This window comes from Neomonachus schauinslandi, chromosome 1, assembly GCF_002201575.2.
Source record: "Neomonachus schauinslandi chromosome 1, ASM220157v2, whole genome shotgun sequence".
In the NCBI taxonomy this organism is placed as follows: Eukaryota; Metazoa; Chordata; class Mammalia; order Carnivora; family Phocidae; genus Neomonachus; species Neomonachus schauinslandi.
In genome coordinates, this window is record NC_058403.1 from 44164377 (window position 1) to 44183452 (window position 19076).

Here is a 19076-nt window from a genome sequence, read left to right on the forward strand (position 1 = left end):
ATACTGACTTCTACATTTTTCTTACTTATGCATCATTAGTAATTTGTTATAGCAGTGGCCAGTTTTTACCTAAGAAAACATGTCAGAACACCCTACCCACTGGTGTAGAATATCCTACCAACTAGCTTGTTAACCCCTTCTTTTCCCAATTAAAACTCTGTCTTATGTATATCAATAAATGTGAGAAGAGAATAATGATTCTAGCTTGTTTATGTCTCTGGGGCAATCACCTTTGTTGGGCACCAGTCCCATCTCCCCCACTGGTGGGGTTAACTTTGATCGGCTCACAGGAGAATCAGTGTGAGCTAGAAGCCATCCCTTGTTGCACTCCTACTTGGAAGCAACAGTTTCAGGATCCAGTTCCCAAAGATATGTGAGCAGAACTATACCAGATACCCCCTGTGTTGAATGATTTAGGTATTCCTCTATGGATATCAATCACTAGACGTATATTAAACCCTAACTATGCATCCAGCCCTCCTTTGCTTTTTTGTTTTTGTTTTGTTGAGGGAAATATAGACCACATGTCTGAAGAAATTGCAGTCTTCTTGGGGATATATATTGACACACACTGAAATAACTACAGGGAGGGACCAGATTGTATAAAATTATTCCATGATTCTTTGAATCATTCTTTGAAAATCCTGCAACAAAATAAAAAATTTTTTAAAAACCTCCCCAACTCACCCCCAAAATTTATGCATTTGAAAATTTAAAATATAATCTTAAATATCACCTATTAAAGGGTAACAAACTTAAATTATAAATTATTTTCAAATGAAAGACATTGAGATACACATACACCCAAACCTGTGTAATATGATCAATGCAGGAAAATAAAGTGTGGAAAGTATAAGATTCTTAAAAATTAATTAAATTAAATCAATAAAAGCATCTTTGATTTTAAAAAATCAAAACCAAGTTCTTAAATAAACAAGCTTGCCAAGAAGGTGGAAAATGTTACTTATGGAAGAGATTTTTAATGATGGGACAAGACTAGATATAAATTTACAACAATAAATGTAAAACATAAATTTAGTAGATAATTTTCTCTTAATTACCAAAATTAAACTAGAAGACAATCCGATATAGGATAAAATAATTTTAAAAGACGGTTAATGTCTTCTCCCAAAATGGTCCATTTCAATTAAGTTTTCAAGGAATAGATAATTCCCATGTTAAATTATTCCAGAACATTAATAAGGAGAAAGTTTCATAATATATTCTCTAAATACAATCTAATCCAAATATCACAACCAGTAATTGATAACAAAAATGGGAAAATATAAGAAAACTCTAGGCCAAGATCACCTATATACATAGGTTTAAATATTCTAGTTGAAATATTATCAGATCGAATCCAAAATTGCAATAAAAATTATAATACTATATTGTGAACAAGAATTAACTAGTAGAATTTATCTTAGGAATGCAAAGATAGTTCTTCATAAGCATATGCATTAAGGTGAAAAAACATATAATGAACTTGAAAAATTCAGATAAATTGTTTTGTAACATTCAGAATTCATTTCACATTTTAAAAACACAATACAAATGTAATTACAGTATAAGAAAAAAGAAAAGTCCTCAACTGGTTTTTGGTTACCAAAAACCTAAGTCAGATGTAATTATGTTTAACAGTTGCACATTAATAGCCATTCCATTAAAGAACAAAGGAAAATAAAGTTCCTGCTTTTACTTCTATTATGCAATATGCTACTAAAGGTCTTAGATTGTAATAAGAGAAGATAAGTAAGGAATTTTCCTTTTGATCTCTACAGTAAAATGTTATGGATTTATTCATTCAGGTTTTGCACAATTTTTTGTCATATACTCAAGTATTGTAAGATTTCTGTTGATATAGTAACTGGAATATTTTAAAGTAGAATTTTAATTGGTCATTGCTAGTATATAGGAAAGCCACTGATAATTGTATGTTGGCTATCTAACTGACTTCACTTATTAGTTGCGAATCTTTTCAGTTAATTCTCTAGGGATTTCTTGGTAGAAAATCATAAATGGCAGATAGAAAGTAATGGTTTATTAGTTCAATCATTACGAGACAGTTCCCACATATTAAGAAAAAAATACTGCTTTCAGATTTCAGTGAGATAATTAAGTTATGTTTTAGGAAGAACTTTTCTCTACACCTTATGGTTTGGCTAGAGTAGAATAAGATTCTTTCTCTCTAAAGATCTCTTAAGGGGCGCCTGGGTGGCTTAGTTGGTTAGGCATCTGCCTTTGGCTCAGGTCATGATCTCAGGGTCCTGGGATTGAGCCCCGAGTCGGGCTCCCTGCTCAGCGCAGTTTACTTCTCCCTCTCTCCTTGACTGCTGCTTCCCCAGCTTGTGCTCTCAATCTCTCTGTGTCAAATAAATAAATAAAATCTTAAAAAAATTTTTTTTAAGATCTCTTAAAAAAGATCTCTTAAAAAAGAATAGATCAACACTTCAGTGGGATGAATTAAGACAACTAATAAAAGAATAGAAATGGGTGAGTTTTTAGTACTCTGAGCTCTTTTATGATTATGCCTATTTTACAGGCATGCTATAACTTCAATTCCTGCGTTCACACAGCTCATCTGATTCTCTATTTTGCAAGTCCTGCAACTGCAGTGCATTAGGAGTTGATAATTTTCTCAGAGATTGATTCATTTCAATTAAATCCAAAGAGAAATTGAAGAAGCAATCAGAATGTCCATGCATTAATTTTATGGAAGCCTCTTCTTTCCAGAAAGAAATACATTTATGTCTACTTCTATGGCACTTGGGAATTCACATCAGCAATCAGAAGACTGCATCATCAAAGTGAAGATATGAAAAATCTTAAGAAATCTTTCATCCAGGGTATAATATATAAGTACCTGCCTCCATGTAGGGCTCATTCTTAATAGGAACACATGAAATAAAATCCACCAGATCAGTGCCTCTCTCCTTCGGGAAGCAATCATTACACCCTAAGCAGATCTAGTACTCAAGCTTTTCTTTTCTTAAGATCATGTGAAGAACTTTCTTTTAATAAAGTAAAATATTTTCAGAATTGCTAATATCATTGTGTAGGCAACAAGATTCTTTGATAACCATTCAAACTTTGTTTTTAGGCCATGCAGTTCTTGATTTTTTTCAGAAAAAAATATCTTTCTGCAGATAATAAGTCATGTTCTAAATGTGGTTTTAATTTGTTTAGTTTTAAAATTATTGTGGAGATGTCTCCCACAGGCTTCTATCATGTATTGTTTAATGAATGTGTGTATGTGTTTGCATCTGGGACTGAGAGGCAGGGTGAGAAAGGCAGACACAGAAATGGAGAGAGACAAGGGATTAAAAAATGACTTAGATGTGGATGGAACTGGAGGGTATTATGCTGAGCAAAATAAGTCAATCAGAGAAAGACATGTATCATATGACCTCACTGATATGAGGAATTCTTAATCTCAGGAGACAAACTGAGGGTTGCTGGAGTGGCGGGGAGTGGGAGGGATGGGGTGACTGGGTGATAGACATTGGGGAAGGTATGTGCTATGGTGAGCGCTGTGAATTGTGTAAGACTGTTGAATCACAGACCTGTACCTCTGAAACAAATAATACAGTATATGTTAAAAAAAAGAAGAAGAAGGAGAAGGAGAAGAAGATAGCAGGAGGGAAAAAATGAAGGGGGGGAATCTGAGGGGGAGATGAACCATGAGAGACTGTGGACTCTGAGAATCAAACTGAGGGTTCTAGAGGGGAGGGGGTGGGGGGATGGGCTAGCCTGATGATGGGTATTAAAGAGGGCACATTCTGCATGGAGCACTGGGTGTTATACGCAAACAATGAATCATGGAACACTACATCAAAAACTAATGATGTAATGTATGGTGATTAACATAACATAATAAAAAAAAAGTAAAAAAAAAAATGACTTAGGCAACTCCTAGCAGAGCCATTAAAATCCACTTGCAATACTGTTTTATTTTCTTAGGAATCTATAGCTTCAGTCTGCTAGCCAATAGAATAAGAACTTTACCTTTGACTTAATTAAAACATTGCTAAGATAATAATGATAGTAGTAAATAGTAATAATAATGATTGTGATAGTAATCACAGCTAATTTTCTGGCCTATTTCTGATCATTTTACAGTTGGTATGACTTGAAAGGATAAAAGAAAATCCAGCAGTTCTTTAATCTGTCCTCCTAGTACCGTTCTGTGAATAAAGCCATTCAGGTACCTTCATACATCAAAAATTCTAGAAGGATCTCGCAAACCTTATCAAATAAATTGTATTCCCAGCCCTGAACAAGAATAGTTTATGTTCCATGCAAGATTTGATGAGTGATAAGCCCCCTGAATGTAAAGACCTGACTTTGGCTCAAAGTCTAATCTATAAGCCTATTTGCCCTGGACACATCTGCCTTAATTGGACATAGTGAAAAAGCACAACTTGAATGGAAACTAACTTAGTTATGTGACTTATGCTTTCTTGACCAGTTTCATCGTATGTTAGATGAGAATAAAGATATTATCAGTTCTTCTTGCTTCACAAGATTATTAAGAGTATTATATAAAGAATGTGTATTATAAAGCATTGCATAAATCATGGTTCTCTTATGATTGCTGGTCTATCTTTAGATCTACATGTTTTTAGAAAAAAGTCTGCAACATTTTTAATCACACACAACCCAATTAATTTAAAATAAAATAGTCAAACAAAGAGGAAACATCTCACCGAAGTCTCCCTAGACCCAAAGATTTTAAGAGAAAGCAAACCAGCTAAATGATGACCAGTTTGTGGGCCTATTGAATCTACTTCCACTGGTGGGAGTGGTAAACCAAGAGTGAGATAAGGACTGATGAGAATGAGTCACAGTAGAAGAGAGGGGACTTGTATTTCTGACATAAAAATAATTATAGAATTTAATTGCTTAGTTAGAACTTTGGTGATTATGTAACGTACATCTGTTCAAGTGCCCTAGAATCCCCCTTAAACATAGTGGGCATTCGGTGTCTCTGGAATGAATGAATTTGCTGTATGAGTAAATCAAATTCTTCAAGGTGACTTACCAAGATACATAATGTAAGTAGAACCAAGACCAAGCCCAAGACAAGAAAATTCCAACCCAGAATTCTCTACATGCTGCCTTTTGTTGATACAGGCTATGCTAGCACTGATTTTAGAAAGATGTAACCGTATGAACTGGGCACCTTAGCCTATTTCTTTTCACTAAGTTGTAGTTTTTCGATTAAATGCTAATAAGATCCAGAATCTGGTAAGAACATCCCTTTTAATTACCATGAAGAGTTGACATCTACAGAGATAAATCTAGATTCAGTAGTTAGGGTAAACGAAAGGTTGGATGTGACAGTAAGACTAGACTCCCCCAAAAGCCTTGATTCTCAGCAGCTGGGAATGAGCAGTGTCTAGGCTGTAAGATCTACACATGGGAAGAGAACGGTGAGGTCAACATCTCTAGAGTTCAGTTCATGCACATTCTGTTTGACAGTGATTCATGTTCTTACTATTTGGTTCTGAACTATTTTAAAAATATATATAGATACAAATATATAAAAGGGAAATTGTATATATATTTATTTTTTAAATGCTATACGTAACATTATAGTAAAGTACATCATTACTAATTTTTTTTTCTCACAATTGGTGCTATTACTCATGCTCATCCAAGGAGAAAGGGTGCAACAAGCTGTTTTACTCCCAGCAGCAAACATTAACGGGAAAGACTGCCTGTATGCTCAGCAATGAGAATCCACTATCTTATCGATAGTTCAGTGCAACCAGTGGGGTTATGCTTCACTTTATGCCACTTATTTACTACCTGACAACTTTTCTTGAACCATACAACTGTACAAGTGACAATCCTAGATCTGTCTACCACAAAGAATTAAAAAATCATATAGTTTTGGAAATTAGTAAATACTTAGAGCTGATTGATAATACACCATATGAAAACTTACTGTAGTACTGAAAGTGAAACTTGCAGACTTACTTTGTATATTTGAAAAAGATATACTGACAATTAATGGCTAAGCATGAAATGCAAGAAGTTAGAAGACTGCATAATTAACACAAAGAAACTAGAAAGAAGAAAGAAAATTTATAGTAAGAGCAGATATTAAACATAATAGAAAACAAAGATGCAATTAGATAAAGCCTAAAGTTGTTTCAAACCTCTGGAAAGCTTGATCAAGAGAAAAAAATACAAAACTAAATAAAATTAAGAATGCTAAAGGGATTTCACTACGGATTTAGTGAAGATGAAAAACATATTTAACAACGGGATGGATTACCTAGCAAATTGAACACATGCATGTCGTAAAACCAGCAATTCCACTGTGGTACAATCTCCAGAAAAACTTGCATACATATCCCACTCAAACATGTCCAGAATTCAGCCTTTGAGGAGGAATAGAGAGGTCTAGATTGTTCTGTGGCAAAGGATGGTCTCTCCTTGGTGACTGCTACTTAATTGCAGAAGCAATTAGCCAAAGTTCTGGGACTACAGTGCCCTATGGTTGTAATGGGTAAGTGCTAACTTGGCCTCCCAAGAGCTTGGAAACAGCAGGAAAGAGGGCTGCTGTACACTGGAAGGAGGAAACCCTCAAGAGTGCTGTTTTCTGAGTCCTCCTCTTTGGCAAGCTGAGAAGTGGCAAGATGTTGAGACAACAGTCATCACTGCACTGCTGTGATTTAGGTTGAGGAACCATGTAAGCACATTTCCTACTTGAGGATTTGTATTCCAGAGATGGAGTAGCTACAGTTACACTTTTGTATATAACAGCAGAAATGCTAAGCGCTGTTTGCAAAGGTGTCCTTTCCTCCCTGTAACTTTACTGAGTAAGAAATTACTATTTAGCTACATTTTTATGAAGCAACAAAGACAGTGTGTCACTGGTGTGCTGCCATTCTAAGAGCAGATTTTTGAAATCTGTATCTTCTCCCTTTAAGGATAAGATGAAGTTTATTTTTTCAGGGCTTTAAAACTTTTTTCTCAGTCATCATTTCATATTGTGAACTACCACTCAAAATACACCATAACTCTTACACTGCAAGAAATTCTGCAGAAGGTGGACTATTCTCTTGTATGTGAGATTGAAAATCCAAAAAGTTTTGCAAATTTCTACCAGAAACAATATCATCTCTTCTAATAGTGCACAAGCAATTTCTTTCTCCACTCTGCAATATGGGTGTTAAGCTGCCTAATTGTAAAGTCCTTGATCTTAGCTCCTTCCTTTAGCACTTAATTGATTACTACCCTCAATGACTTTATAGAATTTCTTTGGATTTTTTGCTAGGTAGGTATTTATTTACTTTCTAAACTCAAAATTACTTAGAGACTAATATAAACTGCAGTTAGGTATTTATTTACTTCCTAAACTCAAAATTACTTAGAGATAAATATAAACTGCAGTTTGTCAGTTTTGTCTTTTTTAGTTAAAATGTTGCTATTGTTAACACATTTTTTCTTTTCATTTCGTGTTCAATAAATAGTTCTATTTGGGGTATAGATGGCAAATTCAATTCCTCAGCTAGACTTAGAAGAACAATGTAGCATATAATGTTCTGACAAATAGGGCCATGAAATTTAAAAATGATCTTTAAGAATAGGATATTTTTCTCAAAAGTAGCTTAAGGGAAATTATTTTCATAGTTCCAAATCTTAAAGCATCCCCAGCAAATAAATGGAGTTTGACATATTCTACACATGTGTAGATTTTTATAACTTCGTTTGTTAATCTGGAAGATCTCCTGAACAGCAGAGACTTTCAGGCAAAGGCTAAATGAAACCTTGATGAGAATATTATAGATAGAATTTAGGCATCAGGGCACCTGGGTGGCTCAGTCGTTAAGCGTCTGCCTTCGGCTCAGGTCATGATCCCAGGGTCCCGGGATCGAGTCCCACATCGGGCTCCCTGCTCAGCGGGAGGCCTGCTTCTCCCTCTCCCACTCCCCCTGCTTGTGTTCCTGCTCTCGCTATGTCTCTCTCTGTTAAATAAATAAAATCTTTAAAAATAATAATAATAAAAAAATTAAAGAAAGAATTTAGGCATCAAATGTGTGATTCAATTAATGATCTTGAAAGTCACTTCCCTCCCTGAGAATTTCTATCGTTAGATTTATTAGCATAGTGGAGAATTAACTTGAGGACCTGATGGTCTACTTTGACTTACGAATTTAGAAGACTTACTCATACAAATACAGTTTTTTTTTTCCAGATACCCTATTAAAATATTATTATAAAGTTAATTGAACAGTAACCCTGTACAAAAACAGTATTAAATTTAATTTGCCTCCATGACCAGCATATTGTGGACAGTCTCTTTTATGTGCGGGTAAAATGAACTATCCTGTTTTGAGCTGGTGGGCAAGAGAGTCCCCTTGAAAGACCCTGACTGACCGGATCATTCAGTCAGCTGTGGTAAACCCTTCCCGTTAGTGAGGAGAGGTAGTTTGGCAGTTAACTGCAGGTGCCTGGGAACCTAGCCTCCATCCCTACCTCTGATTCTGCAGGTGGGGTAAGTCTTTCATACCTTTCTGGGTCTTTGATGTGCCTTGGCGGGCAGACTGTTTTAAAATCTACCTCACGATGACTGTGTAACTTGTGCATCTTTAAAGAATAAACTGTGATATCTGGAGAAGTCAGTTCTCCCTTAAGGGAAAATTTTCATAGCTTTATGTTTCCAGTTGGACTCAACTTGAGTTGTTAACTACTGTGGCATCACTGAGTTTTGGAACAAAGCAATTGATTCAGGATAAACTATTTCAAATTTTAAAAAACAATTAATTTATTTTTCCTTTCACCCACAGGCCTACCCACGGATAGCGCCGGCATTTTGGCACTACCTGCGGGTAGAAGTGAGTAGCGGGTACTTGAATTCTCCCACCCTTGCGCCTTGCACTCTGCTGGTGTGGTCTGATCTGATGCGCACATTTTGCTCCCGGTGCAGCTGCCATTCTGTGTGAACGTGCTTTCACGCCACCACCATTCCTTAGAGTTGGATCAGAAATCCAAATCACCAAAACTCCTAAGTGCAAGTTTATATAAGATAATCATCTTTCTTACTAAATTTCTGAATCAAGACCATATCATATGCATCATAATGATAAATAACTAAATGCTAAATTTTGGAAAACCATGCTTACACTTCTCTTTAATCAATATTTTTTATATTCAGAGCATAATTCCTCAGCTTAACTTGAGACTGTTTCTAGGAAAAAGTGGAATAATTCTGCTTCATTTCCTTTCTCTTCTTCTCTATCCCCAGGAGCATGAGCAGCTCACCTACTCCTCCACGAGGTCCAAGGCACCCAGTGTCATCATCACAGGCCTCAAGCCGGCCACCAAGTATGTATTTCATATCCGAGTGAGGACTGCAACAGGATACAGTGGCTACAGTCAGAAGTTTGAATTTGAAACAGGAGATGAGAGTAAGTTTTACACAAACATATAAAATAAGATGTTAATTTAGTACTATTCCAATCTGACCTGATAGTTAAAAATCTAATGTCCCCAGTTGTGAATAGTCTCATCAAACAGGATTCTGTTCATGTAAATACTCATATAGTCATTTAGGTTAATGTTTTGGTGCTATCATTAAATACCTCCATGAAATGCCTTACTCTACCACAATTGTAGTGTGGCCCAAATACATCTCTTTATGCAGAATTCATCACTCATGCTATAACATAGAGTCTCAATGGGCAGTGTTAGCCTAATTGCTTGCTAGTCTTGGCATCATAATATGATACTAATGAAAACTTGGAAGGGAATAAAGCCATGAGCAAATGGTTTTAGCAGTTAGTTCAAAATTGTGCAGCTTTGGCTTGTTAGATCAAAAAAAAAAAACAGTGGTCAGGAGAAAAACTCCACTGAAATGTACATTATAAGTTTAAATATAGACACATGGGCTTAATTAGAAACTCAAATTAGTTCCATAGCCTCGACGTGTTGAAAATCAAAATGGGAGACGAAGGGAGTGAGGTGTTCCAATGTCATGTAACAAAGCCTTCGAAATGTCTTATTTAGTCTGAATCCTGCTCTACCATTGAATTCATTTTTTTGCTTTTAGAAATCTATCTTACTGCTAACTTTGTAAAGATAATACGGGTGGCTTTTGCAATGTTCCTCTATGGAAAAATGTCCAAATACCTAATTATAATAAAAATATGTCCCCATCATTGCTAAAATACCCATATTTATATAAGAATTCAAGAATAGTAAATATATTATAAAAATTCTTTATAAATAACAATAATAGCTACCATTTATTGAGCTTCTAATAAGTGCCAGAAATTATGTATTTTATATATATTATTCCATTTAAACCTTTCAACATCCAATAATACCAGTATGATTTTTCTAATTTTACTCATGAGAAAAGAGAATTCTAGAGAAATAGAGCTATTTGTTCAGATATATGCAACTAGTAAGAAGCTAAGCTAAAATTTGAAACTGAGGGCTACCTTTTTCCAAGGCCTGTGCTCTGAACTACTCCACCATCATGCCAAGTTCTTTCATTTGAATTATTAAAAAGTGCTAATGGTAAGATCATGAAACAGGCCACAATTCTTCTAGTTTGTCACTCCCCCAAAATGAAGCTGTTTGGATTTCAAATTCTGTGATGGAAGGAGTGTTGTCGTTTTTACATTGATGAACAGTATCAATTCATAAGAATGCCCTCATTGCAACTATATCTCACTAAAAAGTGGAAGAGTACCAACATAATTAAGAAGGCACACAGCTTAGGAAGAGAGAGTAAACTAATGAATAAAAAGAACACTTATAACCTGGATGTGTAATATCAGTGATGATCATTTATAATCCTGCAGGAGACTATTGGCTTCTCAAGCTAGAGATGAAATTATTGGTAGTAGAGTGTAATTATCAAAAAAACATAGCTCCATAATTAAGAACAATATAAAAATATTCAAAGTGCCATCCCTGCTATGTCCTGCTGACTCTTTCTCCCCTGCTCCCATGTCAAGACTTTGCCTTCACGCAAAGGATGCAATTCAAGGAAAGTTTGGTCCTGGGAAGAGTCCTGTCACTGTGTTGTTCCGGCTGTGTACCGCATCCCTGCATCTCACTTCTCTTACTTTCGTTCACAGATGAAGAAATTTATCTTTTTTAAAAGTATGACATTTTTGAGTATTACATCATTAAGTCAAAAATATATTCTCAGACAAATTTATAGGGCTAAATCTAGATAAGTCATTTGTGTTTATCTGGGACTTCTAGAGAACAACCTAGTCTAATTAAAAAAAAAGTTCTGATCTAAATATGAAAAAATTAATTTGGTTTAACTCTAAATTTCAACTCACTGTACTTTCAGGACTAGAATTCTTTCTGTTATATAAAAGATACATACTTTGAAATTCCTTATCAGAAAAGGTCCCATGCTCACCAATGACCCAGTATAATATTTATTCATCCAACAAAAATGTATAGGACACTTAATATGTGCCATACTCTGTGTGAGGTTCTGGGGATTAAAAAAGTAATAATAAGACCAACAGCCTTCACATAATTCATAGTCTAGATTTGTGGGAAGAAAATGAAAATTTAAATAAAAAATACAAGGTTAGTGACATATACTATCATACAAATATGCAAAGGGTGCTCTAAGAGCATAGAGAAGAAATCCTAGTTTAACATGAATGGGTCATGAAGGGGTCAGTTGGAAGGTGAGAAGATGGGGCTCATTCTTGAAAGAGGAGTAGTAAAAGAATAGCAAAAACACTGAGGCCTGAGATAGCATGAAAAATTTAAAGAACAGAAAATAATTTGGTGTGGCTGCAGTGAGGAGACAAAAAGGTGAAATGGTGGGAACTGAAGGAAGAGAGTTAGAAAGGGCCAACATGAAGGTGCTCTTTTGGCCCCGCGAAAGATATTGAGCCTTCTGATGATACTGAGGAGCTGGGAGAGGGTTTTGATTAGGGAGTAACATGACCAGTAACAGGTGTAAGACCCTATACTGAGCAATTTACACAATTCATCTTTTTAATTCTGACAAGATTATTTCTCCTTTTAGAAACATAAGTAGCTTTACCAAAATCTGGTAATCGGTGAGTGGAGGTGCAGGATTAGAACCCTAGAACCATCTGACAATGGCCACAGCAGACAGCAAAAAACATGTTCTGAATCACTGATTCGTAAATGACATGAAAGACAGAATGTCTCAGAAGAATCTGAAAAATGTGTTTGTCTAAACCTGGAATTTGGGTAAATAGAATGGCTCCCAAGTCAATTTACAGCCTAGAGGGAAAATCATTTAAAGGATCATTTTTTATCTGGTTAGTTTTAAATTGCATTTTCAAAGCATGCTGTTTATATCCAGAAGAGAATTTCAGTGAATGATGTCATAGTAGGATATGGTCAGGTTTACTATAAATTCAGGTATATAATGATATGAATTCCAATCTCCAGCATCAGTCTTTTTCTCTTCATACCCTCCTAGCTCATCTTTTAATTTTTATAGCTTTTGTTTCCTGAGTAATACCTGAACTAAGTTCTCTCTTGTGTATTCTATTTAATTAACTTTACAATATATGCATAGAGATGGGGGTGGGTTGGGGAAGAGAGATGAGGTTCTCTCATTTGATGGTCTGATTCAATTTTTTTTTTAAGTAAGCAAAGTGAAATACTTTACAATTTAATTCTCTCTAGCCATATCTGTTTTACTTGCTTCAACTTTTAGTTTGCCAACAAGACAGTAATATAAAATATGAAAAAACTCCTTTTCAAAATCATAGTATTCTGAACCCACAAATGTTCTACAAATATAGTGGCATCTGAATAACAATCACAGTTACTGCTCTTGCTCTTCCAGACCAGCAACTGGATTTTTTTCCAGAGTCAGATTATGTAGTGGAAACTGGCTAAACAAATGTAGAGATCAGTAATTATGATTGCTAGCACTATGAAAAGAGCCTACTTGGCCTAGACCTGTTGGTTTCTGCTCTCCCCAAGTCTACAGAATAACCTCATTACATATGTATATATGGAGAGATAAATAGATGACAAATAGATAGATGGGTAGATATATACATGAATAGGTAGATAATCACTCCTGAATAATCACAAAAGACTTCTGTTTTAATGCTGGTATTTCATATGTCTGCTAATCTCTCTTTGACAAAGAATGTACAACTAAATATTATGTCCACTAACAGCATTCATTGAGTACCTATTGTATACTGGTCTTTTTATCAGGTACTGTAATTGATTCTCCCACCTTTTTAGAATAGATACAACAAAATTACAATAAACTACAGAATCAGTAGTAAGAAGGTAAGAATATATAAACATTCCATGTGGATCTTCTTGAGACAGGTGAAAGATCAGTGTCAGAAGCTAATATAAGAATTTTCTCAGTATTAAAGTGAAATTCATATTAGGCGCAAAACTATCAAACACACCCACACAGATTAAGTACAGAACTTTTTGGCTTATATGAATGAAACAATAGGAAATTTTAACCACCTTATATTTATTATAATTTTGTCCTTATTTTCTGGAGAAAATGTGCTTCTTTTCAATGGAGAAAAAAATAACAATTAAAATTAAAAAGTTATCTACATAGCCAGTACTATCCATATCCTTGCAAACTTCTCAAAAAAGATGTTTGATATAATTTTTAGCAATAATAACATTACACCTACATTTTTTTAGAAAAAGAAATAAAAATAATTTAAAGAAGGAAGTTAAACATTTGGTTATTTAAAACACCAAGACTTTTTTTTTTTTAATTTATTTATTTGAGAGAGATAGAGAGAGAGAACTGGGAGGGTGGGGTGAAGGAGGGAAAATCCCAAGTAGACTCCCCACTGAGCACAGAGCCAGACACAGGACTCAAACTCAGGACCCTGAGATCATGACCTGAGCTAAAATCAGAAGTCAGATGTTTAACCGACTGAGCCACCCAAGTCCCCTAACACATCAAGACTTACCTAATATTCAAATGTATTTTAGAGTAGCAGAAAGTAATTTCATGTGTATATCTTTTAAAACCAAATAAAATATATCCTTCTATATTGCAGCCAACTTGAACATTTTACTTAAACACTGGAAGTGAACTTATGAAGCTATCAGAAGGGTGCAGAATCCATAGCTTAAAGCCAATTTTTGAAAGAAAGCTGGGAATTTACACGTAGTAATTAGCAGTTTACCTCTCCCATTGCTTTAATTGTTATCCGAAAGACCCAGGAGAAGTATACATTGCCAACATGGAAGCAGTACATTCTTTTCCCCTGGAAGGATTAATTATACATTAAATTTTAGCAACATACAAACTTAGGTTTTTACCTATAAGCTACATAAAGCACTTTTGTAACATAAAAGCCACATCTGTCAACATTTTAAAATGTATTATTTACCAAAAGTAGTAACAATGGACTAGGTTTATATCACATAACGTAACCACACAAAAGTCATCATGATCAACGTTAACTAACCAAACAATAAATTACTGAAACATAGTGGGTATTTCAAAATAGAATCTTATTTCATGGCTTACACATGTATACAAAAAGTGTTAGTGTAGATACAAATGAATGAATTTAATCACTTAATTATTTTGAAACACCCATAAGAGTTAGCTATTTTTAGTATGGTTTCATATTTAAGTAATTTGATTAAGTTTAACAATTTATAAATGGGACATGATCCTGGAAATTAAGGTTCAATATTGTATCTCTTGTTCCTTCTTCTCTAATTTGTTCTTTATGTCTCAGTTGGACTAATTTTTCTATACTCCACCCTGTACACTTAAAAACTCCAAATCATTGAGTATTTTCTACCACATAAAATGTGAATTTCTCAACAAATATTCAAGTCTCCCTCCAATCCTAATACAGACTAACATCATTCCTGTCCCATCTCCCTCTACTTAACACAAACTCTGAAAAAATGTATGGATGCTTTATACATGAAATTTTCTGATTCTTCATGATTTCTAAGCTTCTTCTATGACTTCCAACTGGAAGATTCAGAAACCTATCACATTATAAATGGTCAGTCCAGCTCATCTGCTACCCCTCCTGAAATGTTCTGGATCAGTCCAGGGAAAAATCGTCACTCTTTCCTCAGACGTTCTATATTTTATTGTGCAAGTGCTCAATTATTTGCTAAATTGTTAGCTCTTTGAGGTTAAGAACTAGAGCCAGTATCTTTGTGTCTCATGAAATGTCTTGCTTATAGTTTCCAGTGCATATTTAATCAAATAAATGAATAACATATAATTTTTAAAAGGCTAAAATTGGGAGAATAGCATGTTGCCTGCCAGTCTAAACAGAAAGAATCAAATATTTTTATTTGCCACGGATAAACATTTTAGCTTGCTTTATTTTGGCTGTCAGGCTGTCACTGGCTTGAGTTGTATAGAAACATGATATGTGGAACTTTAATTACAAATTAATTGTTAATTCTATAATTGAGGGCATTTTAGGTAGAGTTAAATGATATTCTTGTTGTTGTGCAACATATTTTCTTCCCTAAACTACCTTTTAAAAAAAATCTCTATTATGCTTAAAAAAAAAAAATTCTATTGTGTTTGATCTGGTCTATTGGTTGAAGCCCAATCTGTACTGCTTCAATTACTTAGGATGAAATTAGCTACATCATTATTAACAGTAGCCAGAAATTTGGGGATGGTTATTAATGGTGAAGCATGAAGCAGAAAGAGGACCAGCTGACCCTGGTGGAGTAATAAAAAAGTTAATTAATCAAGCAAGAGGCAGATTTCATATTTATGAGTCTACCCAGAGGAGGATGAATTCCAGTATGTAAGATTTTAATTTGAAATAATCTCCAATCAATAGAACATTTTTTTCCCCCAATCAATAGCACTTTCAGTTTTGGCAACCATAGCTATCTAAATGCAAAAGTCAGTAGGAAAGAAGAATTTTCTAGCAGTTAGGTTGTCCAGCTATAAATTGGCCTACCTTATGAAGTAATGAATGCCCCTCATGATAAGAATTTGTACTGAAACTAGCTGGATACTTTTTTAGCATATCATAAAGGAAATCTTTGCTTTGTTTAGGAGGTTGTGATACAATTTTAATGTAACTTCTAACCTTGAGATTCCACCAGATAATATTTATTGAGTTCTAATTATTTTCCAAGCACTTTTCTTTTCTTGATGGCTACTAACCTTTGAAGTAGATACTATTATCATGTCCATTTTATGGATCAGGAAACTGAAACACAAAGAAATTTAGTAACTAACCACATTCCCACAGCTAGTAAGTGTTGGAATGGGCATATTATATTATATGGGATAGTATTTTTCATATTAATGCTCAAAACTAGGACTGAATTCCCTTTATACCCAGTCAGTGTTTTTATTTTTCTTATTCAGCTTGGTCATTACCTCTGATTTTCTACATGATTCTTTTTTTATTCTTGCCTCCAATTCTTCACCATCCCTTAACCAATTATATTCTTCCCTAACATAAAGTGTGTTTGAGTACAAACACAGATTTTCAGAAGACTATAATTATATATAAATCACCATGCATCAAGTTCAGAGAGCTATGTGTGTTTTAATACAGATTTCTAGATTAATGCACACATGGTAGACCAAGTATAACTCTAAAGGGACAAAATAATGTACTTAGTCTGATTACCTTACATGAGCAGGGACTTGGTGAAGAGTAACTATTTGCATAGAGAATGGAAGTCTCCTTTTAACAAGACTTTGATAAAAAAAGGATATTTTGCTTCCATTTTGCCTAGATCAAATGAAGACTTTAAATGATGGGAACCAGGCTCATGTACTGTAAGACAGATTGAAGGTTCCAATACGAAAAATAAAGATCATAACTTTGTTAAATGGGCTGGAAAAAAATCATTGACTAATAATATGTACTTAGAAATTATAAAATGTGCATATTAACATGCAGTGTTACAATTTGTCTCAAATCAAAAAGGGAAAACAGAATATAGGCTTATTTTAAGCCAATAACCTACAGCAACATATACAAAAATATGATGTCTTTGGGGTATTAGCCAGCATCCCTTGACTGGAAGTTTTGTGGGGTTTTTTTGAAATCAGGAACCATTTCTTATTCGTTTTTATGTCTCTTATATTGTTTTGCTGACACATAGAAGACTTTCAGTGAATATCAAATAAGTTGATATTGTCTAGTAAATAGTCAACTAGCATGCATCTGTTATTTCAAACAAATTACATGTATTCTATTATTTTATTATTTTATCTATATATTTTCAGTATCTTATTTGTATTTCTGTGCATATATATTAATAACAGTGTGCTGAATGCTGGTCAAAAGTTACAAAATGTCAGTTATGCAGGATGAGTAAGTTCTGAAGATCTAATAATATAGCATGGTGACTATAGTTAATAGTACTGCATTGTGTATTTGAAATTTTCTAGAAGAGTAGATCTTAAATGTTCTTACCACATACACACACTCTCTCACACACACATACACACGTACAGTAACTATGTCAGGTGATGGATATACTAATTAGCTTGATTGTGGTGATCATTTCACAATGTATACTTATATCCAAACATCACATTGCATACCATAAGTATATGCAATTTTTATTTGTCAGTTATACCTCAATAAAGCTGGAGGGAAAAAAAAAAAACAAATATGAATGATAAACATTCTCTATCTTCAGGAAGCTCACCATTAAGCCACAACAGAGACTCTTCTAACAGAGTTTCCTATATATGCCATTCTCAAAGTCTAATTTTAATTTGACTTGATTTGGGAGGAAATGGATTTTTTTTCTATCAGCTATCATATAAATTGCCTGAATTTTTCTGTCAAGTTATTTGACTTTACAACCTTGAATTCTTCTAGAGAGAAAAATGTTCCTTAGACATTTCAAATTGCTTAGATTTAGTGAAAAATATATTCCCTATATAATACATGAAAAATTACAGCCATTCTTCAGACTACACAAATCAGCTTTATTAATTTGTATCTTGAAGTGGCTTCTTTAAATGTCATATTCTAGTGGTTAGGAAAGCATTAAGGGCAAAGTAAAGAAAAACTAATCTCTTATATAACTATATATAACCTAGCTGGAACTGCTGGTGGGATTCTTAATTATGGCTGATCTCCTTCTTCCATCTGTTGCACAACTATGTACTCTGCCCAAGACAGGATAAGGAGTATTGTGTTATTCAGTAGCTACTTCTGGAATGTATTCTAAAGCAGGAGGGGAGTTCTAGCTAGCTGTGGAATGGTGCCCAGTGGTGATACATAGCTGTGGTTTTTACAGGGAGAGGGCAGAAACACCTGATGCTAGGATGAAATTGTCCTTTAGGAAATCTCAGACTGCAAGGATGACACAGCCCACAGGGCTTGCTTCCTTTTACAGCTTGCTTTCCTACTTCCCAGTGGAATTCTATCCATATGGTGAGATCACTTTTAGAGCTGAAAAACTTGAGAGTTGAATGAAAGAGTTGTCAAACTGTCCAAGGTGGGTGAAAAGTATTTTATATAAAATATATAAATACTAATTATTATCTGCCTATGTCAAAACGTAAAGACATAGTTTGAGTTTTTCTATTGGTATAGTACCAAGATGCAATAAAAAATAAGTTTAAATTATCTAATGTAACATCTTTTAAATCTGTATTCATTCAGTGCAAGTCATCTGCTGTTTTTTTTTAAGATTTTATTTATTTATTGGACAGAGAGAGACACAGCGAGAGAGGAAATACAGGCAGGGGGAGTGGGAGAGGGAGAAGCCGGCTTCCTGCTGAGCAGGGAGCCCAATGCGGGGCTCGATCCCAGGACCCTGAGATCATGACCTGAGCCGAAGGCAGACGCTTAACAACTGAGCCACTCAGGCGCCCAAGTCATCTTTTTTTGCTGTACCTCACTGGGAAGTCACAATACTGAATGGACAGATGTTTATAAAATAAACCCAGCCAGCTCTCCCAAATCTTGTTTGAAGAATTAATAAACAGCTTAAGTATTTGCATTACAGTATACTTTTTCAAGAGAAACGGTAGTTCAGTGATTTTAAGGTAAATAACAAGAATTTCTGGCAAAATAGCTGAAGCCCTTTAAAAGATTTAGCTGTGTGTGCACAAACCG

The 19076-nt window shown here is 34.6% G+C and overlaps 1 protein-coding gene across 1 annotated transcript in view; it reads left to right on the forward strand.

The window, feature by feature from the left end:
• EPHA6 (EPH receptor A6) overlaps nt 1-19076 on the forward strand; it is an 827849-nt gene that overhangs the window by 554963 nt on the left and 253810 nt on the right. Inside the window, exon 7 of the mRNA XM_021687948.1 lies at nt 9260-9422. Within this exon, the coding sequence (XP_021543623.1) occupies nt 9260-9422 (163 nt within the window). The remainder of the gene's footprint in view (nt 1-9259; nt 9423-19076) is intronic.